Source organism: Notothenia rossii (assembly GCF_949606895.1).
Source record: "Notothenia rossii genome assembly, chromosome: 8".
In the NCBI taxonomy this organism is placed as follows: Eukaryota; Metazoa; Chordata; class Actinopteri; order Perciformes; family Nototheniidae; genus Notothenia; species Notothenia rossii.
This window is the reverse complement of record NC_136906.1, coordinates 35,066,739-35,082,770: the sequence shown is the minus strand read 5'-3', so window position 1 is coordinate 35,082,770 and position 16,032 is coordinate 35,066,739. Positions and strand designations below refer to the sequence as shown.

At 39.5% G+C, this 16,032-nt stretch overlaps 1 protein-coding gene across 6 annotated transcripts in view; it reads left to right on the top strand.

The window, feature by feature from the left end:
* LOC307014085 (voltage-gated potassium channel KCNC1-like) overlaps window positions 1-16,032 on the top strand; it is a 78,977-nt gene that overhangs the window by 24,180 nt on the left and 38,765 nt on the right. Inside the window, exon 4 of one of the 6 annotated variants that reach the window (XR_013801144.1) lies at window positions 10,924-12,254. The exons of 3 other annotated variants lie outside the window; for them this stretch is intronic. Coding sequence is in view for 1 of the 3 variants with exons in the window: in XM_079641792.1 (XP_079497918.1) it covers window positions 8,365-8,516 (152 nt within the window). In the remaining 2 variants the exon portion in view is untranslated. Of the gene's footprint in view, window positions 1-8,364; window positions 9,960-10,923; window positions 14,354-16,032 lie in introns of those variants that run through there. 2 more of the 6 variants (XR_013801145.1, XM_079641792.1) reach the window with 2 other exon arrangements.

Genomic DNA, 16,032 nt, shown 5'->3' with positions numbered 1-16,032 from the left:
TGAGGGTTTCCTCATACTCAAAAACGACTGTATGTCATAATCATCCCGAAAGTCTTTGTTTATTATACATGACAATGAATATATTGTTGACTTTGAACCACAGTTGTAATCTAATGTGTTTCAGACAAATGCTGAGTGGTACCCGCATGAGTCCTGAACCCGGAAAGGAGTTAGCATCTTAGCACTTTTGGGTTACCTCATCTAGAAGTCAACAAATGTTTGAATGAGTCAAATGCCTAAAATAAGGTCTGTGGTTAACACAAGCTTACAAAATGTTAGGTTTTGTTTTCTAAGAAATAAAATATGTTAGTAAATACCCCATGTGTTAATTACTCAATCTTTTTAAGTTTCATTAAAAAAACGGTGGTTACTACAAAACATGACCTATCCTTTAGCTTAGCGGTGGCATTTAGCCATGCAACCATGACGTAATTCATTAATAGCCTACTGTCAGCTTTTTACTCTCAAGGTTTGTATTTATGCTTCAACTATTATGAATAGGAAAACAGCACCAACTAATGACCACATTCACCACTAAAGCCAGCACATTCATTGCATACAAATAAGAAAACACAAGCCGAATGCAGAAACACTTGCACAAAAGTTATTTCTGGAAAACCTTTAAAAATGTATGATCTTGTTCTGACATGACGTAAGAATAATCTTCCCCTGGTATTACACACGATAGTCTGTAAACCATGTCGAAGCTTGACAAACCATCATGTGTCATGAATAGTCATTTAATGGGATATAAGGCAGTTCTGTCTAAATATTGTAACCATTTTAAGAGTTAAGCTTTCTTAAGTTGTTTGTGTTGACATTTTTTAGCCATTGTAGATCTCTCATTAATTGTTTCATAAGAAATGCTCAGACCTTGTTTAGTTTTATACGTATATAATACTTTTTATAATCACTTAATTCCCTGTCCTTCCCTCCACTCAACAAGTCCTTCACTATGAGATAATTCGAACAAACATTACTGTTCTATCAGTTCAGGTTCTACTGCCTGCTTCATCCGCACAAGTGTTGTATGTCTCTCTGCATACAGTGATTGTCATTGTGTATTCATCGGTGTTATCTTTAATGTGTTTCTGTGTGACCCAGTAACTACACTCTCTATATACTTTCTGTCATCTCCTTACCTAACATACATACATGAAATATGTATGCACATACTTTTTAACCCTCAAGCTCAATGTATTTGGGATTTCATATTACATGTTTTGATGTCTGCGTTTGACAAATATTATTTCTTGACAATCTAAAAACAACATGTGGATTCAATTAGTAAAAGGGCATTTCAGGCGCATAATCACAATGTATTTATTAACACAATTTGCTAAATATGGAAACACATGTTGATATTGATTTGCATGCAGATTGTTGTTGGGATAGTATTTGCTCTAATTGTTCACATTTATGTTCCTCTACTCCTCCCTGAGCCTTTCCTCTTCCTCTCATTCCTCCCTTTTTCACACTCTTCTGTGGTTTCCCTGATCCCAACTCATCAATTAAGAGGCAAAGGCTTATTAGCCATATGCATAGAAGCCACAGTATATTCCCATGCTCCTCAACTACATAGAAAACAAATACTTTAGACATTAAAAGAAAATAGTGCAAGTGTCTATTCCTTCTTTCTATCCCAGTAATCCATTACAATTATCTAAGTGAATAGACACCAACAACTCAATACTTGATTCCAAATCAAACAAATGTACCTCTTATTCAATTTAGGGAAGATGATGGCAGTAACCTGACAAAAAGAGACTTCATACTGTTCATTTCTTCTTCTTTTTTGATCTGAAAAAGTATTAATTTAAAAAAGGTCAGGTGTTAATTTTTTTTTCTTATTGTCTAAAATGTAAAACCAACAATTGAATGATACTATTACTAAGTTTTGGTCTTTTATTGTTATTTGTTGAGAGTAAATGGAAACAGTTTTGTCAGTTATATTTTTAATTATAGTATACCTGCATTTGGTTATTGTACATTTGAAACCCTCTGTGTGTACAGTACAGTGTTTTAAGGCATTCTACTAAAGAATCTACATTAATAACTTACAATTTATAGCAATTACTTTCAAGCAAAGTAGACCTACTTTATTTTAGCAAAGTTTCTCGAGGCCAGTCATTTCAATTATGAAGCGTGTTTTGCAGTGGGTTGTGCGTTGGTGTTGGGATTAGGGGGTCACAGGTTCAAACCCCACTGCGGTCAGCATGTCGTTGTGTCCCTGAGACACTTCACCCCAAATTGCTCCTTTGGGGATTGTCCACAGTATTGAGTATGTAAGTCGCTTTGGATAAAAGCGTCTAACAAGTAACACGTCATGTAATGAAGCCCAATTAGCTCCTTCCATCCCCTCTGCTTTAACTCCTCTCTCCTTCCTCTTCCTCTTCCTCCCTCATTCCTCTCTCCTTTCCCCCCCCCCCCCCACCCTTCCCTCGTGTCTCCCCATCCCATTCTAACACTGATGTATCCATCCCATCCTTAGGCTACCCTCCTCAGTCTCTCCCCCTGCGTTGTGTTACTAAAGTCTGACTGACTGGAGGTATGTAACTCTCCGTCACAGCTAACAGACCAGCTGCTATACCTGAGCATTGGCTGAGCTTCCTGCTTCACAAATCCAAGTCTTTCAAAGTTTAAAAAAACCTAGGAACTGTTCTGGGGCCAGAAAATATCTCATTGGTTGATCTAATCTAGCTTTCTTAGCTACAGGCATGTTTGGGTTTTATTTAAACTCAGAAAATTAAAACAACAAGCAGCATCAGTTCCAATAATTAGATATATTATTACCTTCCTTTCTTCTAGCCTTTTCGCACTGCCATAATTACTTTTATTTTACTTGAGCAATTAGGCCTATAACATTTATAGCATATTAATATATAGTAAACTTAGCCTGTGAAAAGAGTTGTAAAATATCCTCTTGAGTTTAAAGAAAGTCTTTATCACAAACCAGGGCTGTTGAGTTTGGACGTCAAAGGCTCTGGTGAATGATGCAATCAAATTGCATCATGGGAATCGTAGGAACTAGCATTATTGGAACTTGACTTAGCCTATATTCCAGAAATGTGCTTATAAAGTAACGCAACCAATGAAGATAATAATCAAAACTAAAATGAAGTACACTCTTTAACATTTGTCTATTCATTCTATAACAATTTGTATGTATATTTGTAAAGTATATCGTAATGACATTCATATTAGTAGTATTACTGTTTGTGTTGATAAATAATACAAGTTACAATTCTTGAGTAGCTGGTAAACCCAATTAGGGTTAAGGTTAGGGTTAGAGTTGAACTGTTGTTAGCTACTTGAGAAAGTTACACATTTGACCACACCCACATCAGTTTTGTCACAACAGCTGCAGCAGCAACTGCAACACACTTTAAAGTGTCATTCCACAAAGGGAATAAAAGCTTCTGACTTCAAATAACTTCAGTCTTCAAGATGACATTGGTTCTAGTCTGCTAGAAGTTAAAGAGCCTGGGGTAGAACAATTACTCAGTAACAAAACTGTAGTTTTATAGCAAACAGTTAGAAGTGTACGATTGAAGAAATAAAATGCTTAGCATGGTGACCTTGGAACTGGCATGACTTTAAGGAAATAGAACAATAACTAACCCATGCCCCAGAGAGAGAGAGAGAGAGAGAGAGAGAGAGAGAGAGAGAGAGAGAGAGAGAGAGAGAGAGAGAGAGAGAGAGAGAGAGAGAGAGAGAGAGAGAGAGAGAGAGAGAGAGAGAGAGAGAGAGAGAGAGAGAGACAGAGACAGAGACAGAGACAGAGAGAGACAGAGCTAATTTATTTAACACCTTGTTCAATGTCAAATATTTTGTCAGATCAATGTCAAATGTTTGTGTTCATAATCTCAGTTCAGATTTCACTAAACACAACCTGTCTATTAAAGGTATTACCAATATAAAATGACTAAAACATATTTTTTAGGAGCAAATAGCAATATATTACACAAACATTGCAATCCTTTGTAAATGTAGCCATGTAGCTGAATCATATCCTCAAATGTTGCCAGATTAAATGATTACATAAAAGCTATTCAATAAGGTGTAGCTCCACATTCCTAACAATTTGAAACGCTTGTGCAAGGCACACATTGTAATGCACTCTTTGAGGAAAAAGTAATCCTATGACAGTTAGATTAACAATGCTTGGCTATAGTGTCAATGACTGAAGCCATTCAGCCAATGAGGACAGCTCATGAGTGCAGGCAGCAGAACGAGATGGAGCCGCCTCCTCTGCTGCAGAGCGACCTGCAGAGCTTCATTACAGATGCTAAGCACCTTCTCCTCTGTATAGAGTCAGAGCCACACGTAACACACACCCTGTATCAGGATCTTTAACGCACTGAGGATTAGCAGAGCTCTGCTAACAATCAGAATCACACACACACACACACACACACACACACACACACACACACACACACACACACACACACTCTCTGATCATCGCAGTCCTGATCAGGGATTACAGGTCACTGCTGTAGGTTATTGATCTCATTCAAGCTAACAGCTTACTGTGTGTGTGTGTGTGTGTGTGTGTGTGTGTGTGTGTGTGTGTGTGTGTGTGTGTGTGTGTGTGTGTGTGTGTGTGTGTGTGTGTGTGTGTGTGTGTGTGTGTGTGTGTGTGTGTGTGTGTGTGTGTGTGTGTGTGTGTGTGTGTGTGTGTGTGTGTGTGTGTGTGTGTGTGTGTGTGTGTGTGTGTGTGTGTGTGTGTGTGTGTGTGTGTGTGTGTGTGTGTGTGTGTGTGTGTGTGTGAGTTACCAATAGGCTAAAAGCCGCAGTGCTGCTGATTTATTCCTGTGGTTACAGGACTTGACGTTGCAAACACAGCTATTTAAACAGAGCAGGATGTGTGAACATGCACAAACACACACACACACACACACGAACCCACACACACTCACACACGCAAAGCATACATGAAGCTGTAATGTATGTACGCAAAGACATTGGACATATGTGATATTGATATTCTAGAATCATAACAAATGCATGTGCTGTAGGCCTAACATACTGAAGCTTACAGTGACACAGTGGCTGGACCTTTTGCACATGTTCTGGCTAGTGCTTATTGTCAACACAAACATTTTCAGGGGGATTACCGTACTGCCAAATGTGCGTCTTAATTCTGAGATGACATGGTTGGAAATCCCCCTGAAAAAGTTGTTTTCCACCGTATTACAAAAATATTTCTGGGGGAGTTCAAGGTGTGCCATATTTCATCCTCAAGTCGACTGCAGCACGGCCTTTGGGGATTCAAATGACCTAATGCTCCAAGAAAGAAGAGGGGGTTAGATTTGACCCCTAAAAGATAGATTTTGTGGGAAATATAATTTTAAAGATTCCCAATGTCATCAACGAAAAGCAAAACAGCAAACAACTACTAACCAATCTGTTTCAATACGTTGATAGAAAGCTAACAGATCAGGGCCTAACTTCCTCTTTTTGCAACATCCATCTTTCGTTTTCGCAGAATTGAAACTGATCCCAGACCCTAACCATAACCTCACAAGGACAAATACTTCCGGAGAAGTTGTTAAAAGCTGTGGTGTAGTATGTTTTGGTGTAGGTATTAATATCTAGTTCTATATTGTTGTAGCCCTTGTGGGTGCAGGATACTGTAAGGATTAGGTCTAACTGGCAGCTCTTCAAACGTATCAAAGTAGAACATGAGTTTTGTATAAGTAGGTGCTGGAAGCAGCCATTACAACACACCAACTCCAAGATCAACACACACTCTGTGATTAACCAAAACTGTGCAACTTCACAGTGAATGACTTTTGGGGGTGAAATATTCCCTTATGCAGGTGAATATGTATAAGACGTGATTGAACAGGGTCACTGTTCATGAGAATAGTATGGCCATTGTTGACGGAATCGGAAGTAACTTCGCATTTCTATAACTATACAGAAAGGTGGATGCTTTATTGTTATTAGTTATAGACCAGATTGTTGTATATCTCTAAATGAGCCCATCACAGTACAGCAACACTCTACTCTGCATTTTCATTGGTTACTTCTATGACTTTTATAGACATTTTGCCAATTTACAACTTTAAGACTCTGTATTTGACTTGGGACAACAAAAGCTTTGGAATTAAGATTTCTTTAAGGATTTCTCTTTCAGAGTATATTTTTCTTGTCAACTATAAATAGGTCTAAATATGAAAAAATCTGCATGAATTGATCAGCCAGACCAATGACTTTCTCAGCATTAGCATTTGGCAGGTTAGTATATTGGCGAATCCATGGAATGTTTATTGGCGGAAAATGTTTAGAAAAGTGTCAGGGTGCGTGGAAAAGGTAGGACCCAAATGCAGTATTAACAAAAAGCTTGCTTTAATTTACAAAAAAGCCGATGTCAAAAGAAAACAAGAGAAAAACTTAGCATTACCAAAACAGGGGAGCACGAGTAAATAATCCAGGACCAAAACTTCAAGTACAAACATGGAGCGTGACATGAAGGGAAAGACAAACAATGAACCGACACCGAACACAAGAAGAGACAAGACTAAATACAGGGAGGGGTAATCACGAGACGAGAAACAGCCGGGGAGGGGAGGAGAAACACAAGGGCAACAGGTGAACACAATCAGACAATCAGACACACCAGGGAAACTAACGACAGGGAGGAAAACACAGGGAGAAATGAACAGCAAAACAAAACCCATTACCAGACACACAAAACTAAAACCGTGACATGACATAAGAATCGGGACAAAAAGTAATTTAAAGTGGGACTAAGAGGCACCAATTATACAGATTATTTTCAGTGTCATATAAGTATTTCAGAGGAGGAGTTAAATTAATGTTCAAGGTTTAAATCAATTGGGCATTGGAGCATTATGGGAAATATAGTGTTTATGGAACATGACCGATTAATAGGGACTTAAAGCCAGAACATATTGTCCATGCTAATTCTTTGTCTCAACAGTTAATTCACTTATTGAAAGTGTTCTGTTATAAAATATGTAATAATATCAGCCAATATATTGCAATTGGATTTAATTAGATATTGTCTTAAAATCTTCAATATCTATGATAATCATGATGATCAAGTCAAGTCATGCATACAAGTATGCCAGTTTGTACATAGGGCTTTTTCTTTCTTCTTTAGAAAACAATTATTTCGATCAAAAGCAAGAACCTGTTCAATTGTAGCACATTCTTTAAGGAAGAAATCCACCGAAAATATTGAAATGTCCCCTCACTCAGCCACTTGCTGCTTTTTCAATCTAACCGCTAAAAAGGCCAAAAGCACTACCATCAGCCTCAGCTGTACTTTGTGTTTAGTGCTAATTTGCAAATGTTAGTATGCTTACCGCTAAACCAAGATGGTAAACATGGTAAACGTTATACCTGCTTACCATGTTAGCATTTAGCTCAAAGCACCGCTGTGGCCAGATACAGCCTCACAGAGCATGGCTATACTCTTTACATTGAACTATCTTAATGAAGAGAAACACACACGTTTCTCTTCTGTCAGTCCGTCTGTCCGTCTGTCTTTCTGTCTGACTGGCTGTTCAGAGCCGCCTGCTGTTCTTACTGGTAGATTGGCTAAAACACCTGGACTCTGAGATCTAAATGTCTTCCTTGAAGTGAAGTTTTTTAAGATTGGAATGGTAACTTGGAGGATTGTGTGTATTCCTAACTGTGCTCAGCTCCAGATGATTTACCCATTTCTCTGAGTTTCCCAAAATGTCTGGCTGTTTCATGTTCCTGAACAAAGAGTACCACCTGTGATGTGCTTTTGGGAATCCCAGAGCCGTTAGTCCAGTGGATGTACCAGAGTAAAATATTACGGGATGCATTTATCAAAGGGGTTGTGTATATCCACTGGACTAGTGCACCCCCCTCCCCTACACAGTTGATGTGGGTGCTACAGAGCGCCACCTCTAGGTGTCTAAGGGATATTGTGGCAACTGATAGCTGATTTGCGTAACCAATATTCCTGTTTTGTCCTGTCTCTGTCTGTCTGTCCATCTGTTTGTCCCTCCGTCCATCTGTCTGTCTGTCTTTTTCTAACTTCCTCCTTTGGTCTGAAATATTTTACTTGGTTTGGGCTGGTTTTGGTTTGAGTTCTCTCTCTTTTCTTTTCCAACTTTGTTTCATTTACAAATGCTTGTAACTGTAACAAATGGTTTCTATTTGCAATTTCCGATGTTAAATGCTGTCATAACATTTCTTTCTGTCATTAAAACACATTTCCATGCAACACCACTCATTCCTCATATTTTACATTCCATATCCTGATCTTGCTGACTGTTTCATTTGCTAATATGAATTACCCTACATGACTCCTCTCTAACCTTTGACCTCTGACCTGTGCTTGTCATCTTCATGTAGCCACGGGTTATGAGAAGTCGCGCAGCCTCAATAATATCTCCGGGATGACGGGCGCCCCGCTGCGCCTCACCCCCATCACCAACTCCACCTTTGAGCCCTTTGAGCCGCCTGGCCTCAGGCGATGCCGCTCCCCCATCCCCTCCATCTTGTAGCATAGCAACAGGGAAACAACAAAACAACAACAGCAACAATACAATTTATTTTTTGTCTCGGGAACATAAAGAACATTGAATAAATGTTTCATTGATATTTGATTCATCCTAGCTGCTCTCATTACCATTACTCATATGGTTTCCACTCAATAGAAGCAAACAAGTTTTAAAACCACAGAGTAGCTAACCCTTATTCTGAGATGATGCTTTAGCAAATGTATTTGACAACACAGACACTAACAAACCTGCCTTACTAACAGGGATAGAGTCTAGGTTAGTTTAGACGGATATGATAGTTAGTTAACCTCCAGCTTCCCCTGTTCTTGCCTGTATCTCCACTCTGCACTTCAACGCTTCAACACTGACAGATAAGAGAAGCTTTGAATAGTCACTTTTATAATATAAGGCATCAGAATGCACACAAACAAACACACAACATATTACTGAAGCTTGCATGTTTTTACTCATGTGACGATAGCTTTAAGTAGATTGAAAAAATACATTTTTGTAAAGTCAAAATCATATCTATGAAAAGGAAGAACCCCAAATGTAGATTTTCTTTATGTTACACTGAGATGAAACAACATCAGTTAAGCCTTTCTGCAAACTTAGTTTGCTCTCAGTTTGTTCCTTTAGTAAAGAGAGAGAAGAGACGGATTTCCATTTGATTCCACAACACCTTAATAACCGACAACAGCAGCATCCCCTCCTCTTCTCAGGCCTCAGGTCATAGAACAGTGGTTCCCAACCTGAAAAATAGCAGTTAAAAAAGGTTCATATTATATGAAATTAGGTCAAATATATTCATGAAATGTTCTGATATTTTTTTATATATATAATTACGTGCATAAAAACATTTTGTGCAATATTTCGGATTTTTTCTGCATTTCCTTTCAGGTTTGGTCAAAAACAGGTGGATAAAAGCAGATTTTAGTAAACTACAAGTATTTACTGGCTCCAAGGAATTTTGGCAAGACAACAAAAATAAGCTTTTAGAAATAAATGTAATATATTGAATTATTAATTTATTTGTGTATTTCCAGAAAGAAGATCTGCTATGAATAAGATCTAGAGTAGCAATGCAGAATCCCTAACGTATTACCTTTAGTAGCCTAAAAAGGGTAAATAGTCATATTTGGGTATATTGATCCTACATAATACTGGAATCAGCCTATGTAATCTGTCTATTTATCCACCAAGGGTGAAGCTTCAATAGGTTCATGTATTGCCATAATATCCCAGAGTAAACAAAGAAGCCTCTACCTTAGCAAATTGAGAATGAGAATGTATCTTTGTTTTACCAGCTGAACAGTTTGGGAATCACTGTCAAATGGAAATATGAGACACTCAACACTAAAGAGCTGAGGCACGAAACATTTTTCATAAAATAGACAGACAAAAGCAGCTATAGACACATTCAAAACACTGTACATAACCTTTGATCTTTATCCTCTCAAAGACTTAGGGAGGACGAGGACAGGACAGTAGGGTCTGGTTTCACCACAGCACCTCACCCTCATCACTCGCCATCCTCTCACCCGGTTCTCGGCAAAAGGCTGAACTGCAAAGTTGGAAGATGGGATGATCATTCGTCTTACATTTTTTGTAATTTCAATATGTTATCAATCAAGATTTGTAAAGGCAGAACAAAGAGATGTGCTTTCTTTCAAAGATTGAGACGAGAAGATCCACACCACTCTCATGTCTGTGCGTTAAGTACTTAGCTGGAGTCCGGATGCACTTAGCCTAGCTTAGCATACATGGTACACGAACAGGAAGGTAAAGACGAAGGACTACTTATGTTAACCGTGGTTTTAACACAAAACAACAACCCTTCATGGTCTTGTTGTCATGTACAAATTGTCAGGTTTGCTACCATCATGTGCGCACAAACCCTATTAGCAACCTGGATGGATGGTCGTGTGTCATGAGTCCTTTTCTACTTTTTAGTTTGTGTATCGAGTAAAGAAATAACTAGTAGAAATTGTTAAAGGTTCTTCTAAACCTTGCCATGCCCATATGCTTCTTGCGTCTTCGTGCTAAGCTAAAAATAAACGTCCTTACTCCAGCTATGTAGCCTACTGAACATTCTCAGAAAGAAGGCAAATTTGCCAAAATTGTTCAACAATTATTATAAGGTGGTCGGGTAGTAGGCTTTCTCTTTATCTGGAAAAGCTTTGGACCTTGCAGCTCAGCCTAACTGTCAGAATCGTGGTTTTCTGCAGTTCATCATCACACCACCTCCACCAACAGCGTTACTACTTGCACTGACTCCAGTGCGACTCAGCAGCCAATGGCAATGTTTTTTAGTTTTTGGCTTCTCTTTCTTTCCCTGTTTTTGCCCCCCCCCCCCCCTCCTCTTCTGTCCGTCCACTTCCTCTTTGTTTCGGGTGCGGCTGCTCAATAGGAGGCACTGTGAACGGCTACTGGAGTGACAGCCCATGGTAGAAGAAGAGAGGAGGACTCACACCGCAAGGGAAGAAGAGAGCGGACATGACAACAGAGACAGCATACGAACATAGAAATATGCAATGTAGATACATGAGACATCGGTGGTTGGATGTGTGTTTCTGTTCAGTTCTATCTTCTGCACACATGAGTGTGCACATGGATTTTTGTGTGTGGATGTGTGTGTGTGTGCCCAGACCTGCATCTACCTCTGTACTAAGATGCACAAACTAGAAAAAACAACGTTTTCCTTACTTTTTGATTCTGCAAGATAGAAGGGAAGACACAATTATTTCAGTTTAGCATTTATTTTAAAGAAACGTGTGTGATTACATGATGTCATCTTTCTGTCTGTTAGTTTAATTTTGTTTTTCTTAATCTAAGGGGTTTTTCCCCTAGTTTATTTTCTGATTATTTTAAATAGAAATGTTCTGATGTTAGAGAATTAGTTTTGTTCGTTTTCATTTCCAAACATGTCTTGTTCATTGTTTTAGACCCTAATTATGTGTCTGTTGGTTAAGTTTCATGTCTGTTTGAATCCCTTCTCCTCATTTCTTGCTCTCGCCTTCCTTCCCTCCCTCCAGAAAGTAACTTTCAGCTAACAGGAAGTCATTCCCTTAGGTTTGTATTAAATTCCCCAAAGAGAAAAACTATCACTTACCACCGAGTGAACATAGAATCTGCCGAAGCAGCTTCAAGGTGCAGAGCGACGTAATCCCTGTTCTTTTAAGAAGGATTCTGTTTTCAGATGAATGTTTCTTCGTCCCATTCCCTTTTTGTGTTGAGTGTCGGGAGGTGAGAGCACCATTGTGTCTGAGGAGCATATAATTGTTTTTTCTATTCAACATTTTGGGAAAGAAAACTTTCTTTGCACTACGTTAGGAGCTATAGCGAAAAGTCATTATCCCAGCTAAGATTCCCGCAAAATAAGCCCCCCCCCCTCCTCTGACTCTGGGAAAGAAAGTGTTTTTCCCAAAATGTCAAGCTTCTCCTTTATCCTGATTTTTGGTCATGCAGGATCTAGCTAAATCCTGTTTCATGTGTGAATGCTTGATTTAGAAGTTTGTCTCCACTGGGAGTTCAGGATAAAAATTCCCAGTTGGAGACTCATTTTAAACCCCCCATCCTAGTTGACATTCCACCAGGCTCAAATACAAACACACACACACACACGTCACACACACATATAGATGGAAACACACACTCCAGTCCCTCTACTGAACCTGTCTATCGTTTCTCAACACGTCATCCTCTCCTCATCATCCTCTTCCTTCCCAACTTCCACTTGTTGTGAGTGCATCTGTCACTTTCCCTGAGGCCACTCCTGATTGGTCTCTTTTGTCATGATAATGTACATATGTAAAGTTTTCGTTGTATATGAATCTGCATGGGTTTCCATTGCAAGCAATAAGGATACTGACATGAGTAATAATGTGAGGAGGTTTGATAAGATTTTAGTCTCAAGCTTAATGAATGTGTATATAATATTTAGACTAATAAGAGTGTGTATGAATGTGTGTGTTAAGATGCATATATATGCACTAACAAAGCATGCAGGAAAAAAAAAGTTCACCTCTTTGAATGCAGAAGAGGTGGGGCGGGCTGACATTATGCATGACAAATTGCTATGATGCTAATGGTCGGATACGACCAAGTTAGGTACTGTAACAAGGTTGGGTGGGGGTGGGAAAGTTTATTTTTGCAGGACAGGGAGGGGTTACGTTTGTAGTAGGTCTTGTATATCTGCTTTCTTATCGAACTTGAGAGACTTATGATAAGAGGAACATATTAACAATCGTAGCTTATGATTTATTTTTAATTTATTTGCTTCTCTTTTCACAGAGAACTGTTCTGAAAGCTGTGCGCTTATCAGATATATGCAAAAAAAAGCAGTAACTGTGAACTAGTGCTAAGACATGAAAAAAGTCCACAACAAATCCAGCTTCTTCCATCATTGTCTCAACCCCTCTCCTGCAAGAGAGAGGAGAGACCCCCCAAGATACCTCCTCACCCAATTGTCCCTTCCATCGTCTCATGTCACGTTTCATTTCTTTCTGTCCCGTTCAATTCTACACTTGCATTTAAACTACAGTGGGATCAAAAGAAGGACACCTCTGCAATGTGAGAATGCATTGATAACTCCCAAAAGGGATGAGGACCAGGGCCAGATGAACAATGTCAGGGTGCCTCGGCCCAACCCTTACTACCCCATTTGCTATGTTAGGTAATTAAAAATGAATGGCATTCAAATGTTTTTAAGTACATTTAAGTACATTTGCAATTCTGGTTTCTCTTGTAGACCAGAAATGCTTCCAGCAAAGCTGAATTTATGAATATTATTATTAAAAAGTGGCTTGTTTTTCAGTCCGGTATCATGACAGCCAGAGTCATCGGTAGGTCTTGGCTGCTTGACAGAAGATTTGGTCCCCAGCTAGGGTTAGGGTTAGGTTTTCCCCTTAAGTCCCTTAAGACCGTTTCCCCTAAGACTAGCCACTATTCATGTGGAGCTAATGCTCAAAATGTAAACCCAGTGCCAAAGGAAGTAGCATCAACTTTCTGTAGCAAGGTGGGAATTATGGGTCTGGAGGTTGGACATGTGGCATCAGACTTTCAGGCAGAACCCAAGAGCCCGTTTATGTTCCCAAGCATTGACTCGCCCAGTGAGAAACCACACTGCAGGGGCACCCTTCAAAATCCATACATGTCTTTTTTCTTTCTTCCACCCATTGTTGCCAATGTTTTTCTCTGTTTCATTCATTCACAACTCAGGTATCTCTTTCTCTCTCTCCCTCCGTCCCCCTGTGTTCCTTTTCAACCATGTTTCCTCAAAGGTGTACTGTATGTCTGAAAAAGGGATAAGAAGTGTTCCTCTTGTTTCTGTTTCTGTGAACACCATGTGCTCTTGTTTAGTGGCTCTTCCTTGCCTCTTTTAAAAATATTGTTTTGCTTTCCTTGTCCAACTGTGTTTCCTGTCTTCTCCTTGTGGCGTCCTTCGTCTTTCCAGCCTCTCAATAACCATGTCCCCCTTCCTGTGAGACTTTATCCCCCCAACCTACCATAGATCCCCCCACTGTTAGTCTTTCACAGCAAAAACCAAAAAGGAATTAAATTAATTGGAGCACCTTCGCACCTAAACATAAAATGGTTTGGTGAAACACTGGACGTCACCAAGGAGGAAGCCAGGAACCAACATTTAAATGAATGAAAAAGACTGAGGGGGTGTACTGTAGGTTGGGAGGAGGGGAAAACTGTGCAATGAAATGATGTGTTCTGAGTGGATTGTCAGCCAAGCAGCATCAGAGGGAGGAGATGGAGGAGGAAAGTTTGGGGAAGACAGAAAAGTGTGGTGATGATGAGGAAGCAAAAGAGAAGCAAAATATCTTCCCCATGTAAGAATGTGTTCCTCGCTGCTGTCCTGTTCTGCTCTCTGTGCTGTGTTTCCTCACCTGTGTGTGGTTCTGTGTTGGTGTGACATTTTGTTTTATGTTATGTGTGTGTTCGTGTCGTGTGCCGCACTCGATTTCCCTTACCTTTTTTCTTTCATGTACTTCGTGTTTACCACACCTGGGTCAAAGAGCATTTACAAACACCAGCTGCTGATTGTTTTATCCCACACAGGTGCAGGAGAAGTGTAGTTTGTCATTTGGGAAAACTGCACCAGAGTAAAATGAATCAAATGTACTGACCTGATGCAGCATAACCTGCCAGTCTGAAGGTTTAAGTGGGATGAAACAAAAAGCTACAAATCATTATTTGGCCAAGGTCTGGTCTGTACCTGTGCAGGACACACCAACTGAGATGTTCCTCTCTCAGCTCTTGATCTCGGCCCTGTCCTGGTTGGCTGCAGTCCTCTGGTTTGAACTTTGACATCCCTTGATTTCACTAAGTTTGTGATCTTGATGACTCACGGTCTCATCAGCTTCCAAAGACTGGTTATATCAGAGGACTGAGCAGCCCTCCGAGGACTTCTGCAGATTGTTTCCGTGTGTGTGGGTTACAGAGACGGAGAGTAACCATTACGTGTGTCACTTTCTAGCTCTGTGTTCTCGGTGTACTTGCATGTTGGCTAGGCTGGAGCGTTGTGGTGGTGTCTTTCCTTTGCTTCAGTGGTGTGTTTGGCCTATTATTTCTTTGTCTTGGTGTATTATATTGTTTTCATTAGCAAAAACTTCACTGAGCACCCCTGGAAACCAGAGTTTAGGTTGGTCTGCCATTGTAGAAGTCTTTTAAGTTCTAAATTCTTGCTCCAACCTAGGAGGATTTGGTTTGGAAAGCTGTCCGGCAAATTAAAGATTTCTACAATGGCTAACACTTTAGATCTCTAACGTGAAAGTAATATCCACGGCCTCTTTCCCAACGGCACCTTTAGGATTGGTTGATTAAACTCAAGTGTAGTTTTTAAGTGGAAAGACAAAATAATAGCAACCCAAAATATTCCCGATCTCAATTTAACATCACATTTTCTGAAGCTTACTACCACATCTTATTTTCTTGATATGCAGATAAAGTTTGCCAGAAACACAGATTTTTCTGCAATGGGCCAAAAAAAAAAATAGCTATGAAGCACTGTTTATAACCCAACAAAAAGCTTCAGAAGAGATACAAACATTTAATCGCCAAATGTAAGATGTCTACCAACAAATGTTGATGCTTTTGGGAAACAGGCCAAATTCTAATGTGGACCCACACTCAACCACAAAAAGATTTCCACTGGAAACAACTGGATTATACAGAAACTGTTTTTTTTCTGTGATGGTGGAATAATTAATGGGGGTAAAATAATTATGAATTTGGCTAATTTTGTCTACTGGAATCTCCTGATGGATGGATGTTATAAAACCTAAATGTAACGTGCCAACATGGAGAAGTCTGAGTAGGGTTGCACCAGTTATTCATAATGTAATGTTTTTCTTGATCTGGTTGCAACATTAAAGCTTACGAATGGTGTAAAGAATATTTAGATGTAAATAAGCTTTTTCGAAACATCTTTAGCGCTGTCTTATCGATAGCAATGTAAACAGGAAGTCATAGTAGAATCATAAGCTAGCAAAGTTGAAGCTGAACTAGT